At 45.4% G+C, this 26,546-nt stretch overlaps 1 protein-coding gene across 1 annotated transcript in view; it reads right to left on the reverse strand.

Annotated features, from left to right (window-relative positions):
* il1rapl2 (interleukin 1 receptor accessory protein-like 2) overlaps window positions 1–26,546 on the reverse strand; it is a 109,945-nt gene that overhangs the window by 50,756 nt on the left and 32,643 nt on the right. Inside the window, exons 3-4 of the mRNA XM_085994438.1 lie at window positions 24,715–24,860; window positions 14,801–14,944 (exon numbers count right to left, since the gene is read on the reverse strand). Of these exons, the coding sequence (XP_085850564.1) occupies window positions 14,801–14,944; window positions 24,715–24,860 (290 nt within the window). The remainder of the gene's footprint in view (window positions 1–14,800; window positions 14,945–24,714; window positions 24,861–26,546) is intronic.

Below are 26,546 nucleotides of genomic sequence, written 5' to 3' on the forward strand. Positions count from 1 at the left end.
AGTCGCCCAAGGCCGGATTCGAACCCGGGTCCCTGGCGCTGTGAGGCAACAGTGCTAACCACTATGCCACCGTGCGGCCCAGTGGGCCCAATGTTCCCAGCCTACTCTCTGAGTATTCACAGATGGTACCACAGAGTTGCACACCACCATCTTGCCAAGTAGTCCCTGGCATCATTCTTCTTACAGTACTCCCAAACCCTGGAACCCAGAATCCTGCGAACTCTCCCAGTTCTTGACCTTGGCTGCAAACTGCCTCACATGAACCAATTCCAGGTGCTCCTCATCCTCGGCCAACTACACAGTCTCCCAGCCTGAATCAACAGATGTTCTGGCATCTCATGGACAGCCTCTCTTCACCCAATCCTAGTACACACTTGCCACCCAGTGCAGGCTGGCTACCATCTTCGTGCATACAATGGGGTTTTGAAATAAGGTAAAAGATGGAAATTTTACACATTCGCGAAATCCACACGGAAGAGAGAGGAGGCACAGAGACTTACACAGAGTGAGAAAAAGTATTAGAGGGCAAATAGAGAGAGACACCACAGTGATAAAAATGTAAGCCAAGAGAAAGAGAGAGAAAGAGGAAGAGTTGAAGAGAAATTGAAAGACAGAGAGCAAAACAGAAAGTGTAGAGCACAAGAATGAATGAATGAAACAGTCAGTATTATTCTCCGTGCCCAATACTTTGGGAGTTAAATGTGTGTTAATTAAATTAATTCAATAGGCAGTAGAAGCTGGGTGTCTAATGCGAGGGAGGAATTGAATGAAATCAGTATTTGTAGGGAAATGGTGTTAAGGAAATTGACGGCATTGAAGGCTGATAAATCCCCAGGGCCTGATAATCTACATCCTAGGGTACTTAAGGAAGTGGCCCTAGAAATAGTAGATGCATTGCTGGTCATCTTCCAAATTTCTATAGACTCTGGAATAGTTCCCATGGATTGGAGGGTAGCTAATGTAACCCCACTATTCAAAAAAGGTGGTTGAGAGAAAATGGGGAAATGGGGTAAGCCTGACATTGGTAGTGAGGAAAATGCTAGAGTCCATTATAAAAGATGTAATAGCAGAGCACTTGGAAAACAGTGACAGGATCGGACAAAGTCAACATGGATTTACAAAAGGTAAATCATGCTTGACTAATTTACTGGAATTTTTTGAGGATGTAACTGGTAGAATAGATAAGGGAGAACCAGTTGATGTGGTGTATTTGGACTTTCAGAAGGCTTTCGATAAGGTCCCGCATAAGAGATTGCCGTGCAAAGTTAAAGCACATGGGATTGGGGGTAAGGAACTGACGTGGATAGAGAACTGGTTGGCAGACAGGAAGCAAAGAGTTGGAATAGACAGGCAGTGTCTAGTGGGGTACCGCAGGGATCGGTGCTAGGACCCCAGCTATTCACAATATATATTAATGATCTAGATGAGGGAACTAGAAGCAATGGCCTAGAAATTGGGTTGGGGCGCCAAAGTGGCGCAAAAGTCGCCTGAGCGCAGGATTTAGCGCAACGATCGGTGTAATTCCGATCGCCAGAAATTCAGTTTCAGTGCCGCTCGAGGGACACGGGGCGAGGCTCAAGGCGCTCCACATCCCTCTTAGGGCGCTGAAACTGATTATCGCAGCGCAACGTGCCGCAGCGCCACACGCTGCGGCACGGCACGCTGCGGAACTGCAGGCCTTCCTCCCACTGTTAAGGGGGAGGTGCCTGCAACAGCGCGATCCCCACTCGCGAGTGCCAGCAAATGAGCCCGGCACCAAGGAGAAGTGCCGGGCTCTCGGGAAACAGCCGGCAATGCCGCAGGGGGGGGGGGTTAGGAGGCCGGGGATGGAGGTGCTGGCAGGCGGCCACCGAAAAAGCGGCCGCCCCGCACCTCCACCTTAACTTGCGCCGCTGCTGGCACAGTAAGGCCCCGTGAACCGGGCGCGGGTAGCGAGCAGCGCAACTGCGGCGTTCGCTACCAAATATCACGAATGGGGCATGAATGGGGCGCTGCGCACACCGATGACATCATCGGTGGTGGCGCAGCACAAAAGCCTAATGCCACCATTAGCGCCCCTACTGAATATCGCAGGAGATGCAGCCAGTGGCGCTACAGCCACTGACTGCCTCTTTAGGCGCTAACAGGTGGCGCTACTCACCCAATTTCTCCCCCAATATCTCCAAGTTTGCAGATGACACAAAGCTGGGTGGGCGTGTGTGCTGTGAGGAGGATGCAGAGAAACTCCAGTATGATTTGGACAGGTTGGGTGATTGGGCACATGCATGGCAGATGCAGTATAATGTGGATAAATGCGAGGTTATCCACCTCGGTGGCAAAAACAGGAAGACAGATTATTTTCTGAACGGCAATAGGTTGGAAAAAGGGGAAGTGCAACGAGACCTGGGTGTCCTTGTGCACCAGTCGCTAAAGGTAAGCATGCAGGTGCAGCAGGCTGTTAAGAAGGCAAATGGTATGTTGGCCTTCATAGCGAGAGGATTCGAGTACAGGAGCAAGGATGTCTTGCTGCAGTTGTACAGGGCCTTGGTGAGACCACACCTTGAGTATTGTGTGCAGTTTTGGTCGCCTTATCTGAGGAAGGATGTTCTTGCCATGGAGGGAGTGCAGCGAAGATTCACCAGACTGATACCTGGGATGGCAGGAATGATGTATGAAGAGAGATTGGGTCGATCAGGCTTATATTCGCTAGAGTTTAGAAGAATGAGAGGGGATCTCATTGAAACTTATAAAATTCTAACAGGACTAGACAGACTAGATGCAGGAAGGATGTTCCTGATGGCGGGGAGTCCAGAACCAGGGGTCACAGTCTAAGGATAAGGGGTAAGCCATTTAGGACTGAGATGAGGAGGAATTTCTTCACCCAGAGAGTGGTGAACCTGTGGAATTCTCTGCCACAGAAGGCAGTTGAGGCCAAATTATTAAATATATTCAAGAAGGAGTTAGATATATTTCTTAAGGCTAAAGGGATCAAGGGATATGGGGAGAAAGCAGGGACAGGGTCCTGAATTTGGATGATCAGCCATGATCTCATTAAATTGCGGAACAGGCTCGAGGGGCCGAATGGCCTACTCCTGCTCCTATCTTCTATGTTTCTATGTCGCCCTAATGGGCAGTTGGTCATGTTTCCTGTGCCAATGGGGTATTAAATATTCGCAAGGGTAAAGAGCTTAACTCCACCATCAGAAAATGAATCAAAGTCCAACTCATCAGGAGCAACAAGATGATCTTAGCCCTTCAGCCCCCAAAATGATTTTCTTTAACTTGAGCTGAGAACCCACTGATAGTTTGTTTGCGAATCCTGTCCCATCATATATATTTCTACTTGGTATAGCCAAGTTACTTTAGCTTGCTGTGTACAAATCTCAGCCCTCTTTTTTAATTCATTTTTTTCTCCATTTTTGACTCCCTGCCACACGATTCCCCATCAGGAGGGTATGTAAACAGCCCCCTTCCCCTACCCCAGACAGTACCACAGGTTGTTGTACAAGAGCCACAGCCAATGACTCACTTACCTGTGCCAAGATTAGGAACTTAATACGTTGGAATTTCGTTAGAAAGTTCTAGAGTGGGACTAATTGGAGAGCTCTTTCAAAGAGCCGGCACAGGCACGATGGGCCGAATGGCCTCCTTCTGTGCTATGAAAGTGTGCCAGGAAATGGGTTTACAAGTAGAATATTTTTGGGTGACCACTTGTGGTGTCCCACCTTTTTTCAACTTAAGTTGAAACACAAGAATCCCATAAGGAATTCAGGAGAATCTTCGTTACCCAGAGAGTGGCTAGAATGTGGAACTTGCTACCACAGGGAGTAGTTGAGGCGAATAGTATAGATGTACTGAAGAGGAAGCTAGATGAGGGAGAAAATAATGGAAGAATACGCTGATAATTAAAGGGGAGGTTAGAAAAACTGTCACCTGAGCTAAAGTATGAGGACATGTTGCACAGACCAGGCTTGTATTCCCTCGAGTATATATGGGGTGATCTAATTGAGGTGTTTAAGATGATTAAAGGAGTTGATGGGGTAGACAGAGAGAAACTATTTCCTCTGGTGGGGGGAGACCAGAACAAGGGGGGCATAACCTTCAAATTAGAGCCAGGCCATTCAGGGGTGATGTCAGGAAACACTTCTTCACACAAAGGGTGGTGGAAATCTGGAACTCTCGCCCCTAAAAAGCTGTTGAGGCTGGGTGTTCAATTAAAAATGTCAAAGCCAGGATCGATAGGTTTTTGTTCGGAAAGGGGATTCGTAGACATGGAACCAAAGCGGGTAAATGGAGTTAAGATACAGATCAGCCACAATCTAATCGAATGGCGGAACAGGCGCGAGGGGCTGAATGGCCCAGTCCTGCTCCTATATTCACATAATTGTTTTTAGTGGTGTTGGTTGAGGAAGCAATGTCTGCCAAGACAGTAGTAGAGCACTCTGCTCTTCAAATAGTACCATGAGATCTTGAGTAGTGCCACCTGAACCACCAGAACCGATCAGCCATGATCTAATTGAATGGCAGAACAGGCTCGAGGGGCCGAATGGCCTCCTGTTCCTATGTTTTTGTTTCTGTGCTGTAATACTCTATGGTTTTAATTGAAAACAAAATTAAAAGTATGTTAGCTTGACTTAAGAGTCATTGGTGTTAAGGGTTGTGTTTTAATCTTGATAATCTTCGTTGATTACAAGTCAGAGGGAGTCATACACCTTGAATACTGTGTCCAGTTCTATTCACACAGTGCCCTGTTCTATTCACTGAGATAACAATAAGAGATTCAAACCCTGCGGCAGCATAAAGGCGACCCACCAGAGCAATTCCTAGTGACAGAGAACAGAGTTGTGAGGGAAGACTGAGGGGTGACACTGGGGGGGGGGGAAATTCAGTTGTTTGCACCTCCCGTTAGCACCTTAAGAGGGCGCTAATGGGGCGCAATGCATCTAGCGCCCGGGCACATTTTGTGGCACTGCTAAACACTACCACCACGATCTCCTGCGCCAGCAGATCGTGACGTCAGTCGAGTGCGCAACGCCCCGGTAGCGCCCCGGACCGGATATCGAGTGGCGCCCCCTGCCTTACTGCCTGCCGCTAGCAACGACAGGTTGAGGGGAGCGTTTTGCAGTCGGGAAGGGACTGGGGGAGCGCGATTTAAAGGCGACCGCTTCCTGCCTTTTTTTGTCGGTGACATTTTTGCACCACGCATTCTGAGAGAGAGAGAGAGAGACTTCTGAAGAGATTCAACACTGTATGAAGGGGTTTTGGGTACTGAGCAGCACTTTGCAGGTTTATTTTGATTTGCTCTTCCTTGCTTCGCCCGCGCTCTGAGGTAGCGCCTCACTCCTTGGCCTTTGTGCCTTAAGAGAGGTGTGAAGCGCCTGATTTAGCGCTCCAATCACCTCCAGGGGCGATAGAAGCCAAGTTTGCCGTCAGAGGCGATAATTAGCGCCAGGCGCTAAACTTTGCGCACGGCCGATAATGGTGCCCCAAACGGGGCGATGCTGAATGTTTCCTCCTTGGGCTATACAGTCATGAAAGGAGGTGACTGGGAGGTGACTGAGATGGTACCTCACAGCGGAGATACAAAAAGGCAGTAAAAACGTCACAATTACTGTTGGTATTATTAGCAGAACGCAGTTGTGTAACATTCCAGTTTTCACTAATTTATCGGAGACATCAACTTATTTCAACCAAATGTGTTAAGACAGATGGAGGACCATCACATGAATGTGTGCAGTGTTACTCCGCTAATATCCCAAGCTATAACTTCCAGGTTTAAATGGCAGGAAAGGGAAAGGGAAAATAATGGTTGGGTTCAAATGAGTGAAAGGAAGATTTATGACTGACGCCAAGACCTCTCCTTCACACTAGAGTGATCAGCACATGGAATGGACTTCTTTGGAAGCATTTAACATATATGCTGTGATGCAGGTTATATCTGGATAGATGTACTAAATGGGCCTCCTCATCTGTATTTATTTTGGTAATACCCTAACAAATTAATAGTTAGCAAGTGACAAACATCTACTCTAAAGATCAGTTCTGATTAATCTACTCAAACAGACATTGACCAGAGTAATATTCAAAGTGTTCCAATACTGCTAGAAATTCCAGGCAGACAGCCCCCGAGATAAAACAGTATGCCTATTATGCCACAGCTAATGTGTTTCCATTCAATGTAACTTACAATTCCAGACATCAAAATAGAGTTGGCACCTATGGCCATGTATAAAGCTGAATGGGGACAAAACGGGGGGGGGGGGGGGGGTGCGCAGATGTGGAATCAAGGTCTGAGTTCTAATGTTAATGAAAAGAGATAACAAACATTTTTGAACGCTGCTGAAAAATTGGACAGTTGGGTGACCATAAACCAAACAGAAAAAACTCATCTCCTCCTTAAATATCCTTATTGTGAATAACGTCCACAATGGAAATACAGCACCACCTGTCGTGGTGACACTGTGGTTGGTACTCTCTGCCTGAAGGGTAGTCTTGCTATCGGGCCTGATATTTCTCCTCCTCCTCCTCCTCCAGTCTCTTCTGCAAAGTATTTTGCCACTGTTTCAAATAAAACTCGATTGAATCGATAAAATAAAACCCATCAGAAGCACCACCTTCGGCTGGGCTATGTTCTGACTTCAGTGCTATCATCCAGACCTTTTGGCACCATCACCAAAGCACAGAACGCCCTTCATCGGGAACACTCAAAGCACTGTTCCTTTTCTCCTCTACATGGAACGTAGATTTCTTGACAGTTCTCTCAATGAGAATAAATCAACTTAAGTAAATGAATAAACTACTGTCTGGAGTAGTTCTGACATACAGCCCAATATGATGCACTGAAAAGAATCTGTTCTCACAGCGACAAGGCAAGAGTCACCGGGGACAGGCGAAAAACTTTCTGGGAATATGCATATTGTTTACACACTTTTTATTCTGAGGCACTGCATCAGAGTAATGCCAATAGGAAATGACTGGGATGAAAGAAATAAAATTCAACAATGGTGCCAGTACTAATGAGAGCCAAATGGTTTGTGAATTCAAATCTGGATAGTAGTTGAGGAAAGAATACTTCAGAAAATAAAATGGAATGTGAGAAGGTAATTTGGGCTTTCGCTCGATGGAAAATTTCACAGCAGCAGTGCATTCCCTGTCAGAGAACCAGCTCCACTCTCATGTCTGTCTATAGGTTTATGAGCATATAATAAGGGTGGCATTTTCGAATATCATTCAACAACTTATTCCTCAGTCTTGATCTTAGTTTGAATAGTATTTCTCACTAACATAGAATAATGATTTTAATAACCAAGCATTTCTGTGTTGCTGAGTGTAATTCTGAGTCAAGAAGGTTGTGGGTTCAAGTCCCACTCCAGGGTCTTGAGCACATAAAGCTAGGCTGACCCTCCCAGTGCAGTGCTGAGGGAGCGCCGCACTGTCGGAGGTGCCGTCTTTCGGATGAGACGTTAAACCGAGGCCCCGTCTGCTCTCTCAGGTGGACGTAAAAGATCCCACGGCCACCATCTCGAAGAAGAGCAGGGGGAGTTCTCCCCCGGCGTCCTGGGCCAATATTTATCCCTCAACCCACGTTAACAAAAACAGATTATCTGGTCATTATCGCATTGCTGTTTGTGGGAGCTTGCTGTGCGCAAATTGGCTGCTGCGTTTCCCACATTACAACAGCGACTCCTCTTCAAAAGTACTTCATTGGCTGTAAAGCGCTTTGAAACATCTGGTGGTCATGAAAGGCGCTATAGAAATGCAAGTCTTTCTATCTTTATATGTATCCATTTATTTATTGGTTACTAGCACTTATAAGTTCACAGAATCACAGAATCACAGAAACCCCACAGTGCAGATAGAGGCCATTCCCATCGAGCCTGCACCGACACATATCCCACCCGATCCCCGTAACCCCTACACCAACACATATCCCACCCTATCCCCGTAACCCCACGTATTTAATCCCCCTAACACTAAGGGTCAATTTATCATAGCTAATCAACCTACCCCGCACATTTTTGGACTGTGGGAGGAAACCGGAGCACCCGGAGGAAACCCACGCAAACACGGGGAGAATGTGCAAACTCCACACAGACAGTCGCCTGAGGCCGGATTCGAACCCGGGTCCCTGGCGCTGTGAGGCAACAGTGCTAACCACTATGCCACAATACTCCATAATTTGCTCCTCTTCTTCACTGTTGTTAAACCACAGCTGTAAAGTATCCCTGTAGGAGCTCCCATTAATAAAAAAGAAAATCAGAGCATAAGAATTAACTTGCATTTACAACGACTTGCATTTATATAGCGCCTTTAACGTAGTAAAACGTCCCAAGGCGCCTCACAGGAGCGTAATCAGACAAAATTCGACACCGAGCTAAATAAGGAGATGTTAAGAGAGTTGGCCAATGAGGTAGGTTTTAAGGAGCATCTTAAAGGAGCAGAGAGAGGCGGAGAGGTTTATGGAGGGAATTCCAGAGCTTAGGGCCTAGGCAGCTGGAGGCACGGCCACCAATGGCGGGGCATAGGAAATCAGGGATGCGCAATAGGCCAGAATTGGGGGAGCTCACAGATCTCGGAGGACTGTAGGAGGTTACAGAGGTAGGGAGGGGGTGAGGCCTTGTAGGGATTTGAACACAAAGATGAATGTTTTAAATTTGAACCCATGTATGGCAACAAGCACAGAGGTGATGGGTGAATGGGACTTATATAACACTTTCCACGTCCTTTGCAGTCCCAAAGTGCTTTGCAGCCAATTAATTACTTTTGACTTGTAGTCACTGTTTTAATGTAGGAAACATGGCAGCCAATTTGCGCACAGCAAGGTCCCACAAACAGCAGTGAGATAAATGATCAGTTAATCTAATTTGGTGATGTTGGTTAAGGGATAAATATTGGCCAGGACAGCGGGGAGAACTCCCCTGCTCTTCTTCGAATAGTGGCATGAGTGTTTTTATGTCCACCTGAACTGATAGTTTGCTTAATGCCTCAACCAAACATTGGCACCTCCAACTATGCAGCACCCCTTCAGTACAGCACTGAAATGGCAAACTAGATTATGTGATCAAGTCCTGTAGTGGGGCTTGAACCCATGACCTACTGAGGGCATCAATCATGTGTCTTGTTCATTGTTTATGGGGTGCATGGATAGATTAGCCATGCTGCAGAATGTAAAATCAATAATACTGCAAAATCCCACGGAAAACAATGATCATTGACATGAATCAGTCATTCATGAAAGAAAGACTTATGAGCAGCCTACGGGTGGCGCTGTCCAGGGAGAGTATAAATACTCGGGCATGGGCCCAGCTTGCGCAGGACATTCTTAACAGGAACTAGTGAAGGACACAACTAGACCTCCATGTTGTAAAACAGTTGATTAAAGCTTTGTTTAACGCTTAGACCAAGTGCCTAGTAGTTTTCTTACGTCAATCATATTTGTAAGAAGTAGAGTATTTCAAAGTAGCAAAGATGTACGGAAAGTAACTTCTAGGATCAGTGACGATTACTCTAGTCACCTGTTCAGGAATGCCCGAGAGCTAGGTATGAACATGTAATCTATTATACCATCAAAGATTAAGCAGTGCATTCCACAATGGGACTAGGAAGCCAATTAGAGCTACAATGCCTGGAAATGGTTGGGATTCTGGCGGGGAAAAGGCATTCTTTGGCTGTCTTGGCAGAGTTTGACTGACAATCCACAGCACAGCCTGATAATAAACAGGAGCAGAATGTTGGCTCGGTCTCTTTTTCACATTCCGTAGCAGGTAAAAGCAGGTGTACTGTTACCAGATGCACTGATGTGCAGCTCTGGAAGGTTGTCTGCTGGGAGTTGAAGATGCTACTACGTACGACACAAGTATTTGTCTGATTTTAGATGTTTAAGCCCAGTCCAGCTGTGTACAAATAGACACGACAAAAACAAAAACCCTGATGAAATGTTAGCCTGTCTTTCTCTTTCACACGCTACACATTTGCAACATTTTCCGGTTTTATTTCAGAGGTCCATCATTCATGGTCTTTCTTTCTAACTCTGCTGTATGCTGAGTGAGACCTGCTAAAACAGGCCTTGCATGTAGCTCTAATTGGCTTCTTAGTCCCATTGTGGAATGCGCTGCTTAATCTTTGATGGTATAATAGATTACATGTTCATACCTAGCTCTCGGGCATTCCTGAACAGGTGGCTAGAGTAATCGTCACTGATCCGAGAAGTTACTCTCAGTACACCTTTGCTACTTTGGATTACTCTACTTCTTACAAATATGATCACTGTTTTCCATGGGATTTTGCAGTATTATTGATTTTACATTCTGGCCAAACATATGGCTTACTGTACTGACTGCTAACCTGCTTCTGTGTTTTGACACTGCTGTTGTTTTACTCAACCTGATAAAGCACACCCTTCTCCACTTAAAAACAGAGAAACATCAGGTTTAGCCCCAAGAGATTTGGGTTGTGCTGGTTTTGGGGAATTTGCACTGAGAACTTGGCAATAGAACTCTTGTACACCATTTATGACTTCCAAAGTAAGCGTAGTTCATACATTAAATATACTATCACAGCTATTCAATGTCTTGTGAACAACACGCACTTTCTGTAAGCCTCACACTCATTTCCTGTTCTGATTCAGCTCTCACACTTCAGTGTGTAACTTTGACTCACCAGGAGCAATGCTGAGGAAAATCTGCGAGCATAATCTAAGCGTATTCAAAAGTTACTGAAGATATTACTGACACTTGGACTTAAAATCCTGGGGAAGAAATATAGCAAAGGAACAAGACCATTCCCTGCTTTAAAAGACAGAGCAGCACTAGAGTTTAGAAGAATGAGAGGGGATCTCGTGGAAACGTATACATTTCTGACAGGGCTAGACAGACTGGATGCAGGGAGGATGTTTCCCCTGGCTGGGGGGTCGAGAACGAGGGGTCACAGTCTCAGGATACGGGGTAGGACATTTAGGACTGAGATGGGGAGAAATTTCTTCACTCAGAGGGTGGTGAACCTGTGGAATTCTCTACCACAGAAGGCTGTGGAGGCCAAGTCACTGAATATATTTAAGAAGGAGATAGATAGATTTCTAGACACAAAAGGCATCAAGGGGTATAGGGAGAGAGCGGGAATATGGTATTGAGATAGAGGATCAGCCATGATCATATTGAATGGCGGAGCAGGCTCGAAGGGCCGAATGGCCTACTCCTGCTCCTATTTTTCTGTGTTTCTATGTTTCTAGATTCTCTGGGTGCCTGTAAATAAATTACTTGAGCATAATAAGAGGCCATCCACCATACAATATGAAGTATATGTCAACAGTTCATAAGGAACTTTCCTATAATCTAGCATAACATTGTGTTTAACACCAAAAATGGCAGCCAAAACAATAAGGTAGTAACTCATACACAGGGGCTTTTTAAAGTTCGGATTTTATGATAATCAGACATAAAAGCAGATTGTTCCTGTTATTGTTCACTCCTTAACTCACAGCGACAAATCACGCAACATCTCTATCCCATCATTTATGAGCAACAATTTTCTCCCTTTTGGCAGTGTCACTGGCTTTAGTAATTGACGGTCACTTTCTGTGCCCTGCCCCAGAGGAATTGAGAGCTTGGGAAAAAACAAAAACAAAAAAATAAGTGGAATAGGGCCGCAGATTTTTTTTAAACTTTATCTTCTCCGCATAAATGATTTGCTGCTCAAGTGGTGCTGTAGCTAAGCATAATACATCACAAAAGCTGCTGTACTGTGATTGGTGTTGTGAAAAGTATGACGACAGCGTATGGTTCGACATTTTGTTAGATTAAAGTATTATATGATATACATAAGCCTGTCAAGAAACCATCTCTTTTGGGTAATTTTATCTCACTTATATTTTCTGATGAAAAATGGTTACATGAGGGGCTGGGTTTAGCCAATGGGGAGCTTTTGGAGGCGGGACTCCCACTTGTCGGGTTTCAGTCCCGCCTCCATCAACTTCTGGCCAACCCACGCTATTTTCCCTTGATTGAGCTTGTTAAGTCTGCCCAGCGGGCTTAGCAGGCCAATTAAGGGAAAGCCGGTTACAGAGAACGTCAGCATATGACGTTTCATCTGTCAAAATGAAGCTCGGTGAAGCTGTCAAACACTGACATTCTCTGTAGTTTGATGAGTTCTTGAATTCAAGGCCTCATCAAACCTCTTTCTTTAGCAGAAATTAGATGGTTGCTGCATTGGAGAATGCAACAGCCATCTGTCATCTCTGCCGTGGAGATGCCGAAGTCTCCAGATCCCCAACGATTGAAGCCTGCAGGAAGAAACAAAGGTAAGTAAACTTTTTCTAACACTTTCCACTCACCTCACATACTCACTTCTCCACACTTGCACCCATCACTCACCTCCACAGTGCACTTTTGCACCCCTCCGACCCCCGCAGACCCACTGCTCGCCTCGGTGACCCTGGCGGGGTTCGCAGCCTTCATGAAGCCCGCACTTGTGTGGGTAAAATGGGGATAATCCTCTTAATCTGCCTGTTAACTACCTGCTAACAAACAGTTAAGTGGCACTAATCCCCCTCCCGCCTCCAGGAGACGGGACCCGGCACGGGACAGCTACCCGCCTCCTGGTAAGATGGCACGGAGGTGGGTTGGGAGACGGGATGGGCACCCGCCCCCAGATTCTGCCATTTTCCCGGCAGTCCCTCCTCCAAGGACTGGCAAGGTCTCGCCCGAGCTCGCAGAAAAATAAAATCACGACCGTAATGCGTAATACCCAAACTGCTGAAAAAGTCCGTCGGTTCCATAGAAAGATACAAGATAGGAGCAGGAGTAGGCCCTTCGGCCCCTCGAGCCTGCTCCGCCATTTAATGAGATCATGGATGATCATCCAAACTCAGTACCCTGTCCCTGCTTTCTCCCCATATCCCTTGATCCCTTTAGCCTTAAGAAATATATCTAACTCCTTCTTGATATATTCTCTGCCTTCTGTGATAGAGAATTCCACAGGTTCACCACTCTCTGGGTGAAGAAATTCCTCCTCATCTCTATTCTAAATGGTTTACCCCTTATCTTTAGACTGTGACCCCTGGTTCTGGACTCCCCCGCCATCAGGAACATCCTTCCTGCATCTAGCCTGTCTAGTCCTGTTAGAATTTTATAAGTTTCAATGAGATCCCCTCTCATTCTTCTAAACTCTAGCAAATATAAGCCTAATCGACCCAATCTCTCCTCATACGTCATTCCTGCCATCCCAGGTATCAGTCTGGTGAATCTTCGCTGCACTCCCTCCATGGCAAGAACATCCTTCCTCAGATAAGGCGACCAAAACTGCACACAATACTCAAGGTGTGGTCTCACCAAGGCCCTGTACAACTGCAGCAAGACATTCGTGCTCCTGTACTCGAATCCTCTCGCTATGAAGGCCATCATACCATTTGCCTTCTTAATTGCCTGCTGCACCTGCATGCTTACCTTCAGCGACTGGTGCACAAGGACACCCAGGTCTCGTTGCACTTCCCCTTCTCCCAATCTATTGCCGTTCAGATAATAATCTGTCTTCCTGTTTTTGCCACCGAAGTGGATAACCTCACATTTATCCACATTATACTGCACCTGCCATGCATCTGCCCAATCACCCAACCTGTCCAAATCATACTGGAGTTTCTCAGCATCCTCCTCACAGCACACACGCCCACCCAGCTTTGTGTCGTCTGCAAACTTGGAGATATTACATCTAGTTCCCTTGTCTAGATCATTGGATTACTGTGATTGGTATTGTGAAAAGTATGATGACAGTGTATTGTTAGACATTTTGTTTGATTAAAGTATTATATTGTATACATAAGCCTGTCAAGAAACCATCTCTTTTGGGTAATTTTATCTCACTTATATTTTCTGATGAAAAGTGGTTGCATGAGGGGCTGGGTTTAGCCAATGGGGAGCTTTTGGAAGTGGGGCTCCCACTTGTTGGGTTTCAGTCCCGCCTCCATCAACTTCTGGCCAACCCACGCTCTTTTCCCTTGATTGAAGTGGCACTAATCCCCTTCCCGCCTCCAAGGAGACGGGACCCGGCGCGGGACAGCTACCCGCCTCCTGGCACGATGGCACAGAGGCGGGTTGGGGGGCGGGATGGGTACCCGCCCCCAGATTCTGCCATTTTCCCGGCAGTCCCTCCTCCATACCCAGGGCTGGCAAGATCGTGCCCGAGCTTGCAGAGGAATAAAATCACGACCGTAATGCGTAATACCCAAACTGCTGAAAAAGTCCGTTGGTTCCATAGAAAGATACAAGATAGGAGCAGGAGTAGGCCCTTCGGCCCCTCGAGCTGCTCCACCACTTAATGAGATCATGACTGATCATCCAAATTTAGTACCCTGTCCCTGCTTTCTCCCCACATCCCTTGATCCCCCTTAGCCTTAAGCAATATATCTAACTCCTTCTTGATATATTCTCTGCCTTGTGTGGTAGAGAATTCCACAGGTTCACCACTCTCTGGGTGAAGAAATTCCTCCCCATCTCAGTCCTAAATGGCTTACCCCTTATCTTTAGACTGTGACCCCTGGTTCTGGACTCCCCGCAATCGGAAACATCCTTCCTGCATCTAGCCTGTCTAGTCCTATTAGAATTTTATAAGTTTCAATGAGATCCCCTCTCATTCTTCTAAACTCTAGCGAGTATAAGGCTAATCGACCCAATCTCTCCTCATACGTCATTCCTGCCATCCCAGGTATCAGTCTGGTGAATCTTCGCTGCACTCCCTCCATGGCAAGAACATCCTTCCTCAGACAAGGAGGACAAGAATTGCCACATATCGCAGCAGAAGCGCGACATCGTTAAAACGTGCGTCTACTCACCATCTTCTGTTTCATCGCTTCCAAAGTGGCTCCGGTAAAACAGCATCATTTCGATATTGTAGCATTTGTAGATAGTTACGAGAAAGGTGATCAGGAGAAGGATTGCTCCCAAGCCGCCTGCAAGTTCGACTCTGTACATCAGGTCTGGAACAAATGGAGGACAAGAGAATCACAAAGTAGATCATCACAGCAAAACACAAAGAAAAATTCAGTGACTCATTTAAACTGGTCCCTCATATCGAGCCTGGTCTGCTAATGCAGAGAAAACAGTTTCCACTGGCAGGAGGGTGGGTAACCAGAGGACACAAATTTAAGGTAATTGCCAAAAGAACCAGGAGGATGATCTTTTTAACGCAGCGAGTTGTGATCTGGAATGCACTGCCTGAAAGGGTGGAGGAAGCAGATTCAATAATAACTCACAAAAAGGAATTGGATAAATACTTGGAGGGGAAAAATTTGCAGGGCTATGGGGAAAGGGTGGGGGGAGTGGGACCCTTTCAAAGAGCGGGCACCAGCAAGATGGGCCGAATGGCCTCCTTCTGTGCTGCATCATTCTATGATTCTATGAACTCATGCCTCAAAAGTAATGCAGCTCCCAATGGATATTACAGCTATCAAATATTTATCTTCTCAACAGCTGACTGCACTGAGAGTATAACAAATTTAGGTCAAATAATACCATTAGTATGAACTTTGCCAGAATGACATTTTGCAAATGTAAAATGTCAATAAGGTAACATATTCGCCTCAGACTTTTAACTATATATGCACAAGCTCTCCTAAAAGACAGATAATATATTCTGCACAATATGTGTCTTCAAAGTCTGATGTAAGAAGTCACACAACACCAGGTTATAGTCCAACAGCTTTATTTGAAATCACAAGCTTTCGGAGCGCGGCTCCTTCGTCACCTGACGAAGGAACAGCGCTCCGAAAGCTTGTGATTTCAAATAAAGCTGTTGGACTATAACCTGGTGTTGTGTGACTTCTTACATTTGTCCACCCTAGTCCAACTCCGGCATCTCCACACCATGGCTTCAAAGTCTGAAGTTGATTTGTGACCAATATATAAGATAAATAATTGGCCCCACTTTGTTTTTTTTAAATTCGTTTTTATGGGATGTGGGCGTCGCTGGCAAGGCCAGCATTTATTGTCCCTCCCTGGTGGTGGTGAGCCGCCTTCTTGAACTGCTGCAGTCCGTGTGGTGAAGGTACTCCCACAGTGCTGTTCGGGACGGAGTTCCAGAATTTTGACCCAGCGACGATGAAGGATCGGCGATATACTTCTAAGTCAGGATGGTGTGTGACTTGGAGGGGAACTTGGAGGTGGTGGTGTTCCCATGCGCCTGATGCCCTTGTCCTTCTAGATGAAAGAGGTCGCGGGTTTGGGAGGTGCTGCCGAAGAAGCCTTGGCGAGTTGCTGCAGTGCATCTTGTAGATGGTACACACTGCAGCCACGGTGCGCCGGTGGTGGAGGGAGTGAATGTTTAAGGTGATGGATGGGGTGCCAATCAAACGGGCTGCTTTGTCTTAGTTTGAATGCTTTTAACCAAAAGCAATCAAGCTAAGAAGTCAATCAAGCTGTTTGTGATTCTAAAATACACGGGCCTGGAATTTACGGGGCCTATGATGGCGTACGCATGCATACACCATCGTAAGTGCTGTGATCGGCCCCGCAAGGTCCAGGTTTCCGCGTGTGATGCGCATGCACAAAAATCTGGAACTTGCGATCTGTCAAGTCTCTCCTTGGCAGATCCACTGCATCCGCTATAAACTCACTTTCACTGGTGCAGAAACTACTGCCCAGCGAATGCCCACAAAACCCTTACGCCTGGTAGAAACATAGAAACATAGAAGATAGGAGCAGGAGTAGGCCATTCGGCCCCTCGGGCCTGTTCCGCCATTTAATGAGATCGTGACTGATCATCCAAATTCAGTACCCCGTCCCTGCATTCTCCCCATATCACTTGATCCCGTTAGCTTTAAGAAATATATCTAACTCCTTCACAGAAACATAAAGGCGTAAGGCCTTCTTTTACCAGCATAAGGGTTAAAATAACAGTTAAAACTATTTTTTTAAAACGATTTAAACATTCCCTTATATTTTAAAATTTGTTTGGGTTATTTTTGTCCCGTTTAAAAATGTTTAAATTCATTTTTCAAAAAATGACATTTTAATTTTATTAAGGGGTTATTTTAATTAATTTTGAACCTGTGATCATTTATTTTTATTTCAGTGTTGTGAAACTTTAGGAATTCTCCTTTGCCATTGGGCGGCCTGGCCCCACGTGATTCCCAGGGACGCTTGTGGACTGCCTGGGCTCCGTGGGCTTTTACGCAGACCTACGCCCACAGGCCCAGGACCGCAAGAGCCCGAAGCTCCGGAGACACCAGGTAAGTGCGGAGTTTTCTTGCAGTTCGGAGGTCTTCGCAGGCGGCAAACCTCCGACCGCAATTTCGGATTTTGAACACCTCTATCAAATCTCTTAACCTTCTCTGCTCTAAGGAGAACTACCCCAGCTTCTCCAGTCTCTCCCTGGTCATAATAGTTTATAATTTAGAAAGTGTAATTATCAAATGAGAGTAAAAACATGACAGTAACCCCTATATGGCCATTTCTATTAAATATATTCCAACTTATTATGAATAGAAAAATCTTGGTGAAGGTAAGGAATAACATATGTTGTTCCCTTATATAGGTCCATGCTTCAATATGGCACCCATCAGGTAGGACGGAGGGTCATCTAGGCCTTAAGCTTCTCCATAACTAATAAATTCTGCCGTGCAATCAGTTAACAAAAGGAGCTGCGAAGCAAGATAATTCCTTTACCCGGTGATAGCACACTACAAGATGCTTGACTCTCAACCCAATTCACAACAGACAAATCACATCATGTCAGACAGGCCCTTAGACTTTAGAAGGACAAGGGCAGCAGGCGCCTGGGAACACCATCACCTTCAAGTTCCCCTCCAAGTCACACACCATCCTGATTCGGAAATATATCGCCATTCCTTCATCGTCGCTGGTTCAAAATCCTGGAACTCCCTCCCTAACAGCTCTGTGGGAGCACCCTCACCACACGGGCTGTAGCGGTTCAAGGCAGCGGCTCACCACCGCCTTCTCAAGGGCAACTAAGGATGGGCAATAAATGCTGGCCTTGCCAGCGATGCCCACATCCCGTGACTGAATTTAAAAAAAAAGACTTCAATTCTTGACTATGTGGTTACAAAATTAAATCAGACATCATCCTAATATTACACCAGTCACAGCCAAGAAACATGAATAGAAAATCCAATTACAATATTATTACCTACAGGAGTATGTAAAACATGAATTAGTATTGGAATTATTTTTAACTAACAGGTCAATAAATTAATTTTATGTAAAATATCAATGCAGTTTCTTAATTGTGTGTTATCAATATTTGCTTTTAAAAGCTTTTTCCATCATTGTAATATTTAATCTCAATCTTGGCTGAGCATATGCCAGCATAAGATTAATCCTCTGGCATTGGGGAGTATCTTGTACACTCAGGATTCTTCATGGCTTTAATGTTCTTCTTGTCTACATCAGAGCCTTTTGCCCCATTATTTTTAAACCTTTGGCAGCTACAGTAAACTTCAAATTGGTTATAAAATCACAGACGGCGCGATTTATTCAGTTAATGCTTATTGCGTGCATTCTAGGGAATTTTAGCTCCAAGGGATTAACTAGATGTTTTCAGGAGTGCACTTGAGGACTGGTTCTCTGATCCCAGTAGAAAGTTGACTAAAGCTGACCAGGGTTCAGTTCAATCGTGCTTCACCAACACTACAGAAGAGATTTACTGGTATGGTACCAGGGAGAGACTGGAGAAGCTAGGGTTGTTCTCCTTAGAGAAGGGAAGGTTAAGAGATTTGACAGAGGTGTTCAAAACCATGAATGGTTTTGATAGCGATAATAAGGAGAAACTGTTTCCAGTGGCAGAAGGCTCAGTAACCAGAGGACACAGAGTTCAGCCGATTGGCAAAAGAACCAGAGGGAACATTTGTTTTACGCAGCGAGTTGTTGTGATCTGGAACGCGCTGCCTGAAAGGGTGGTGGAAGCAGATTCAATAGTAACTTTCAAAAGAGAATCGGATAAATACTTGAAGGAAAAAAAGCAGGGAAAAGAGCAGAGGAGTGGGATTAATGGGACAGCTTTCCCAAAGAGCCAGCACAGGCATGATGGGCCGAATGGCCTCCATCTGTGCTGCATCATTTTCTGATTCTATGATAAGGAAAAACAATGACAAATCATTTGCTTGGCATATATATAAGCAACTGATATTTCACCTTGTTGCTTCAGGTTTTTAATTTAACAAGGTTCTTGAAAGTAAATCTCTTCTTGAATCACATTTCCTCGTCCCAAGCCTAGTTCCTTCGAACTCTTGGAAAGCTTCTGTGCTTTGTAACACCAGCCAACCTATCTTGAGCTATTTTAAAATCTCTACAAACGTCCTAGCTCCTGAATCAGAATGGGTCTGTTTAATTTGTAGCAGGTGTAATCAGGCAGGGTCATTTCGAGCAGTGGACAACATCAACCAATTCTTCACAAGAATGATGGCCATCGTGGAACCAGCAGATGCGATAGCAGTAGTTTCCCTTGGTGCTGAAAGGCATTCATTAAGATCATGTCGGCATAAGTATTCTAAGAATAAGGGGTAAGCCATTTAGGACTGAGATGAGGAGGAATTTCTTCACCCAGAGAGTGGTGAACCTGTGGAATTCTCTACCACAGAGGGCAGTAGAGGCCAATTCATTAAATATATTCAAGAAGGAGTTGGATATATTTCTTAAGGCTAAAGGGATATGGGGAGAAAGCAGGGACAGGGTACTGAATTTGGATGATCAGCCATGATCGCATTGAATGGCGAAGCAGGCTCGAGGGGCCGAATTGCCTACTCCTGCTCCTATCTTCTATGTTTCTAGAACCTCAAGGGATTTAATTTCAGAGAAGATCAATTTACTTATTATACTATAGACTTGGAGCTAATTTGCAAATACCACATCCTTTCATCCTAGTTCTCTTTGGGTTCAAGTAAAGAAATGATGGGGGTGCAATCGGACATGGGCCATGACACAAAACAGGTGGAATCGCCTCAGTCACCCATTATACAAAAGAAGACACAAATCAGTAAAGATTAAAATACTACATAATTTGTTCCCAACAAACTACATAAATTTACATGCAGAGGAGTAACAGCTGTCGCTGTGAAGCTGGAATAGGGGTCGTAGTTCATCAGGGATTCTCCATGTCTTTTCCTACCGATCCAACATCCTTTCCCAAATGGGGTGGGACTCTAAAGATGAACCTCGTTTTCTGCCCTGGATTATAAATAGCAGTCTTCGAAGATTGTGTTGAAAATATTGGAGCGAAACAGCCGTCTCAAATCTGATGGAAATGCCAGAGGGTGCAGAACATAAAGTCATACAGCACAGAAGGAGGCCATTCGGCCCATCGTGCCTGTGCCGGCTCTTTGAAAGAGCTCTCCAATTAGCATCACTCCCCTGCTCTTTCCCCATAGCCCTGCAGATTTTTCCTTTTCAAGTATATAATCCAATTCTCTTTTTCAATGTTACCATTGAACCTGCTTTCACCACCCTCATGAAGAAGATTCATGAAAGAGTAACTGCACTCTCCTGAAGCAACCTTTGGGACTTCCTAATAATCCAGGTACAACTGCAACTAATAATGGAACATGCAAGTTAGAGAAATACTCTGAACTTTCATTCTATAGCCTTTGAGGATCAGAATGATTTTTTTACAATTTTGTCTCAAGATTAAATAGGTGGGTAAGAGTCTGTGATATAGTAGATTGTATACAGTCTGAAGAAGTAATGGGTTTAATAGGATCTTTTGTCACTTTGCACCAATTCACTCTCTAGCTCACCAAACTCTCTCAGTCCACTGCTTCTTGCTCACCCACCCTTGCTACAGCGTCTTCTGTGCTTACACTGTCTCCCATCTGACATTCTTCTGCCCATTTGTTTCTTGGTTTATGTCTTTTACATTCCACGCTCTTCAACAAATCTTGGCAGCATGTTTACATTTCCGCTACCTCGCCCTCACTTTATCATTCATCTCAAATTCCTGCTTTCACATCTTTTCCTTTATGCTTCTGAAGCCTGGTGTTGATTATTGATGGGCCGAAATGGCCTCTATCTGCACTGTGGGGTTTCTGTGATTTCTGTGAAGACTGCTTAACTCAGTATCAAACCATAGTCTACATTACACATCCAGTCTCTGGAGCCTCTCCTACTGACCGTATTACACATCCAATCTCTGGAGCCTCCCCTACTGACCCCACTACACATCCAGTCTCTGGAGCCTCCCCTACTGATCGTATTACACATCCAATCTCTGGAGCCTCCCCTACTGATCGCATTACACATCCAATCTCTGGAGCCTCCCCTACTGATCGCATTACACATCCAATCTTTGGAGCCTCCCCTACTGACCCCACTACACATCCAATCTCTGGAGCCTCCCCTACTGATCCCATTACACATCCAATCTCTGGAGCCTCCCCTACTGACCCCACTACACATCCAATCTCTGGAGCCTCCCCTACTGATCGCATTACATATCCAATCTCTGGAGCCTCCCCTACTGATCGCATTACACATCCAATCTCTGGAGCCTCCCCTACTGATCCCACTACACATCCAATCTCTGGAGCCTCCCCTACTGACCCCACTACACATCCAATCTCTGGAGCCTCCCCTACTGATCGCATTACATATCCAATCTCTGGAGCCTCCCCTACTGATCGCATTACATATCCAATCTCTGGAGCCTCCCCTACTGATCGCATTACACATCCAATCTCTGGAGCCTCCCCTACTGATCCCACTACACATCTAACATTTCATTACATTGGCCTATTGTCTTATCTTGAGTGAACACAATCAGAAAGAAAGTTGATATGCAGCTAGGACGACTGCATACCAATAAATATTGCGCACTTTAGTCTGTTTTTATTGGGGATCTGCCTATGTCCATTAACATTAGTTGTGCCATTCTTTCTGCGATAATGCGAACATGCAATCCGCATTTCTGCCGCCGGGCGCTAAGGGGTCGTGGCGCACAGCGATGACTTCATCGCTGGTGGCGCAGCGGCCCAGGGTGTGGCGCTATTGGGTAGCGCCTCAGCAACGCCCCGCCAAATTTCTCGGGAGGCACTTCTCCCCACCCCCCCGACCTCCTGGCGATAAGCGCCCCCAGGACCCAGAATATGTGCGACAGAGAAGGAGCTGAGGCAGCTGGGAACCTGCAGAGACTGACCCTAGTTTGGCTTGTCTACGGGCTATTATTGCATTCATGACATTAACACCTCCTGGTTTGCTAAGGTGCGATACAATTCATAGGAAGAGGAATAGACCATTCAGTCCATCAAGCCTGTTCATCCATTCAATGAGATCATGGCTGATCTGTATCTTAAATCCATCCACAGCTCCATATCCTTTTATACCCTTGTCTACCAAAAATCTATCGATCTCAGATTTAAAATTAATTGAGTTCGCATCTACTGCATTTTGTGGGGAGAGTTCCATACTTCCACCCTTTGTGTGAAGAAGTGTTTCCTAACTTCTCTCCTGAATGGCCTGTCTCTGATTTTAAGGTTATGTCCCCTTGCCCTAGACTCCCCCACCAGCGGAAAAAAGTCTATCGACCTTGTCAATTCCTTTCAAAATCCTAAAAACCTCAATCAAATTACCCCTTAACCTTCTATATTCTAGTGAATACAAGTCTAGTTTATGTAATCTCTCCTCAGAATCTAATACTGGTAGTGTTCTGGTGAATCTGCGCTGCCCTCCTTCCTAGGTCAATATATCCTTCCTAAGGTGCGGAGCCCAGAACTGTACACAGTGCTCCAGATGTGGTCTAACCGGGGCTTTGTATAGCTGTAGCAAAACGCCCTCCCCTTTTTAATCTAGCCCTCTAGTTATAAAAGCTAACATCCCATTCGCCTCTTTGATTATTTTGTGTACCTGACTAATACATTTTAGTGATCTGTGTACACGCACCCCTAAATCTCTTTGGAACTCCATAAAGTGGCTAGATATTCCCGAGCCCCCACCCCACAAACGTAATTTCTGCCATCACTTTCTTTGGCGCACATGGCGAGTGGAAGATACACGAGACTCTACAGTCGCTGCTACCGGATCCACCTGACAAATCCATCCCCTAATGATCCATACTGTTCATAAATCTCGAGCCCATTAGAGTTACAAGCTTGCCGATTTGTCATGTTTGTGTTCTTAGTGGCTACCTTCATGCATTACAGCACGATTAAAGAGACCAAACTGTGGAAAAATAAATGATGGTTTTGGCCCACTTTTTGACACACTGGAGGATTAGGTGCTGTAACGTCCTTCTCCCCCGCCTCCCAAGCAATAAAACCACCGCTTCAATCTGAAGACTAAAAAAAAATCTCATCTTTTGATCACAATCGCTTTATTTTTGTAGTTCGGCTTACTTTGGGGGGAAGATACCGTATGAAACGGGATAGGAATCATTTTTTTCCCCAGATAACGCTGAAGGATTAGCTTCGGAGTTGTACTTAGCATAATCAGTAATATATTTTCAAATTCCCCACTTGGAAAATTTGAATAATAAAACCGGAAAAAAAAAGACTGCGAATTTGAGCTCCAATCACGGGAAATATTATTTGTGTTTAAAAAAAGAAATGGCTCCAGTCAAACAGTGTCTGTGTTGAGGAAACACAAACAAGCAACTGTCACCATGCATTACAGTCAGAGTGTGCACTCCATTTATCCCCCATTTAAAATATATATATATATATATATACAGCGCATACATTAGAATATTTTTGAAGCATCCATCAAAATCATTGTGCTGGAATATTGTGCAAAATTGCTGCTTATTTCAACTGCGCTATAATTAAAATGGACATTTTTTTTTCACCCGAGGCATTTTAAGGAGTGAAGCATGGAAGTAGACAGCAGAGGGCACTCCAAACACACTCAACTTGGATGGACTGCTGTAGCGCAGATGTACTCTCTGGCATCAAATCTACACCAACAACTTGCATTTATACAGCGCCTTTAATGTAGTAAAACGTCTGACGGCGTTTCACAGGAGCGATTATCAAACAACATTTGACACCGAACCACTGAAGGAGATATTCGGACAGATGACCAAAAGCTTGGTCAAAGAGGTTGGTTTTAAGGAGCGTCTTAAAGGTGGAGAGAGAAAGGTAGCGAGGCAGAAAGGTTTAGGGAGGGAATTGCAGAGCTTAGGGCCTAGGAAGCTGAAAGCCCAGCCGCCAGTGGTGGAGCGATTAAAATCGGGGATACACAAGAGGTCAGGTTTGGAGGAGTGCAGAGATCTCGGAGGTTTATACAAGAACATAAGACGTAGGAGCAGGAGTAGGTCATTTGGCCCCCTCGAACCTTGCTCCGCCATTCAATAAGATCATGGCTGATCTGATCGTGGCCTCAACTCCACTTCCCTGCTCGCTCCCCAAGGCTGGAGCTGGAGGAGGTTACCGAGATAGGGAGGGGCGAGACAATGGAGGGATTTGAAAAGGAGAATGAGAATTTTATAATTGAAGTGTCGCTGGACCGGGAGCCGATGTAGGTCAACGAGCACAGCGGGTGGTGGGCGAACGGGACTTGGTGCGAGTTAGGATACGGGCAGCCGGGTTTTGGACGAGCCCAAGTTTCTGGGGGGTTGGACGATGGGAGGCCGGCCCGGAGAGCATTGGAATAGTCTAGCCAAGCCAGGGAATGAATTGAAAGCTCATTTATGTATTAATGGGTTGCTGGTTATTATTTCAGTTTGAAATGCAGTCAACAAACACACAGAAACACAGATCACAAGGGACCAATTTGCTAGATTAAAGCACAACACATTGCTGACATTCACCTTTTCTCTGGAGAAGCACGCTGGTCTGCATGCGTCCAATCCGATTTTCCACGATGCAGGTATAATTCCCCAGGTCTGCCTCTTTCACCCCATCAAATAACAGCGATAATTCCACTTCCTTCTCCCCGAGGTGCTCGTTTAGAACTCTGTGAGGGGGGAGAAAAAAAACAAACACATCCGACTGCTGAAACACTGTTGGGGTGAAAAAAAAAAGCAAACCTTTAAGTGGACTTCTGCTTCACTACTTCCCTACCTCATCTTCCGATTAGGCACTTTACAGCCTTCCGGACTCAATATCGAGTTCAACAATTTCAGATCATAACCTCGGCCCCTATTACATTTTTACATATTTTTTATCCACACCTTTGTTTTGGCCCTTTCCCCCTTTTTTCTCTCCCACATGGCAGCTGTCTCTCATTCTGCCAGTGCATTTCACACCTAATCTCGAGCCGTCTTTTGTCTCCACTAGTCCTATCACCATCTCGTCTGGTTTTGAATACCTCTTAATGTCTCTTCACTTCTCTTTTGTTCTCTCGTCCCCATTTCCCAGCCCCCAAACTGGCCTTTTAATCTGTTTCATTTCCTGTGCTTTTTCAGTTCTGACGAAGGGTTTCGACCTGAAACGTTGACTCTGTTTCTCTCTCCACGGATGTTGCCTGGCCTGCTGAGGTTTTCCAGCGTCTTCTGTTGTTATATTGGATTTCCAGCATCCGCAGTATTTTGCTATCTCACTACTTCCCTTGTTGTGTATTAGCCAACTGCCGCTGACAAACTGTATCACAGTATGGTATGGCGGCTGTAGCTACTATGACCGGAAAGCCCTGCAGCGGGTAGTCAAAACTGCCCAACGCATTACCGGCACCCAGCTACCGACCATAGAGCACATATACCAGAAACGCTGTTTACGGAGGTCCCGGTCCATCATCAAAGACCCTACCCACCCCAGCCACAGTCTGTTCGCCCTCCTGCCATCTGGGAGACGCTACAGATGCATTCGCACCCGTACGACCAGATTTAGGAACAGCTTCTATCCCAGGGCTGTCATCCTACTGAACTCCACAAATAAACTCTAAAGCCTGCACATCTGCCAATGCACTTTATTATGGTTATGTTTATGTTAATGTATTACAAGCCAAATGTATGTTGAATGTTTAAATGTCTTAATCTAAATGTACACTCTCGGGAGCCGCAAGCCTACATTTCGTTGTACTGCACTTGTGCACTAACAATGACAATAAAAGTTGATTTGATTTGATTTGATTTAGGTTGTTTTCCGCAGTGGCCTACCTGCTCAGGGTTGACTTGGGGGCTGGTGGGTGCGGAGATCAGATGTGGTGCAGCTGCACCTGAACTGCTGGATGGTAGAGTGAGAAACAGATGGGTTTGCCATTCTCTTTCAGATTTATTTCACACTGTAAACCTCCTGCACCAGATTAAAGGCTTCGATCGGGTAGATCGAGAGAAACTATTTCCTCTGGTTGGGAGGAGGGGAGCCCAGAACAAGGGAGCATCACCTTCAAATTAGAGCCAGGCCGTTTAAGGGTGATGTCAGGAAGCACTTCTTCACACAAAGGGTAGCGGGAATAAGAACATAAGAACATAAGAAATAGGAGCAGGAGTAGGCCAATCGGCCCCTCGAGCCTGCTCCGCCATTCAATAAGATCATGGCTGATCTGATCCTAACCGCCAATCTACTATCACAGAACCATCTCCTGAATCTAACAGAATTAGACACATGAAATAGGAGCAGGATCAGGCTACACGGCCCCTGGGCCCGCTCCGCTACCCACAGGGCCATGACCGATCCGAACCTAGACTCATGTCCAAATTCC

Source organism: Somniosus microcephalus, chromosome 1 (genome assembly GCF_052327205.1).
Source record: "Somniosus microcephalus isolate GS21.2 chromosome 1, FLI_Smic_1.0, whole genome shotgun sequence".
In the NCBI taxonomy this organism is placed as follows: Eukaryota; Metazoa; Chordata; class Chondrichthyes; order Squaliformes; family Somniosidae; genus Somniosus; species Somniosus microcephalus.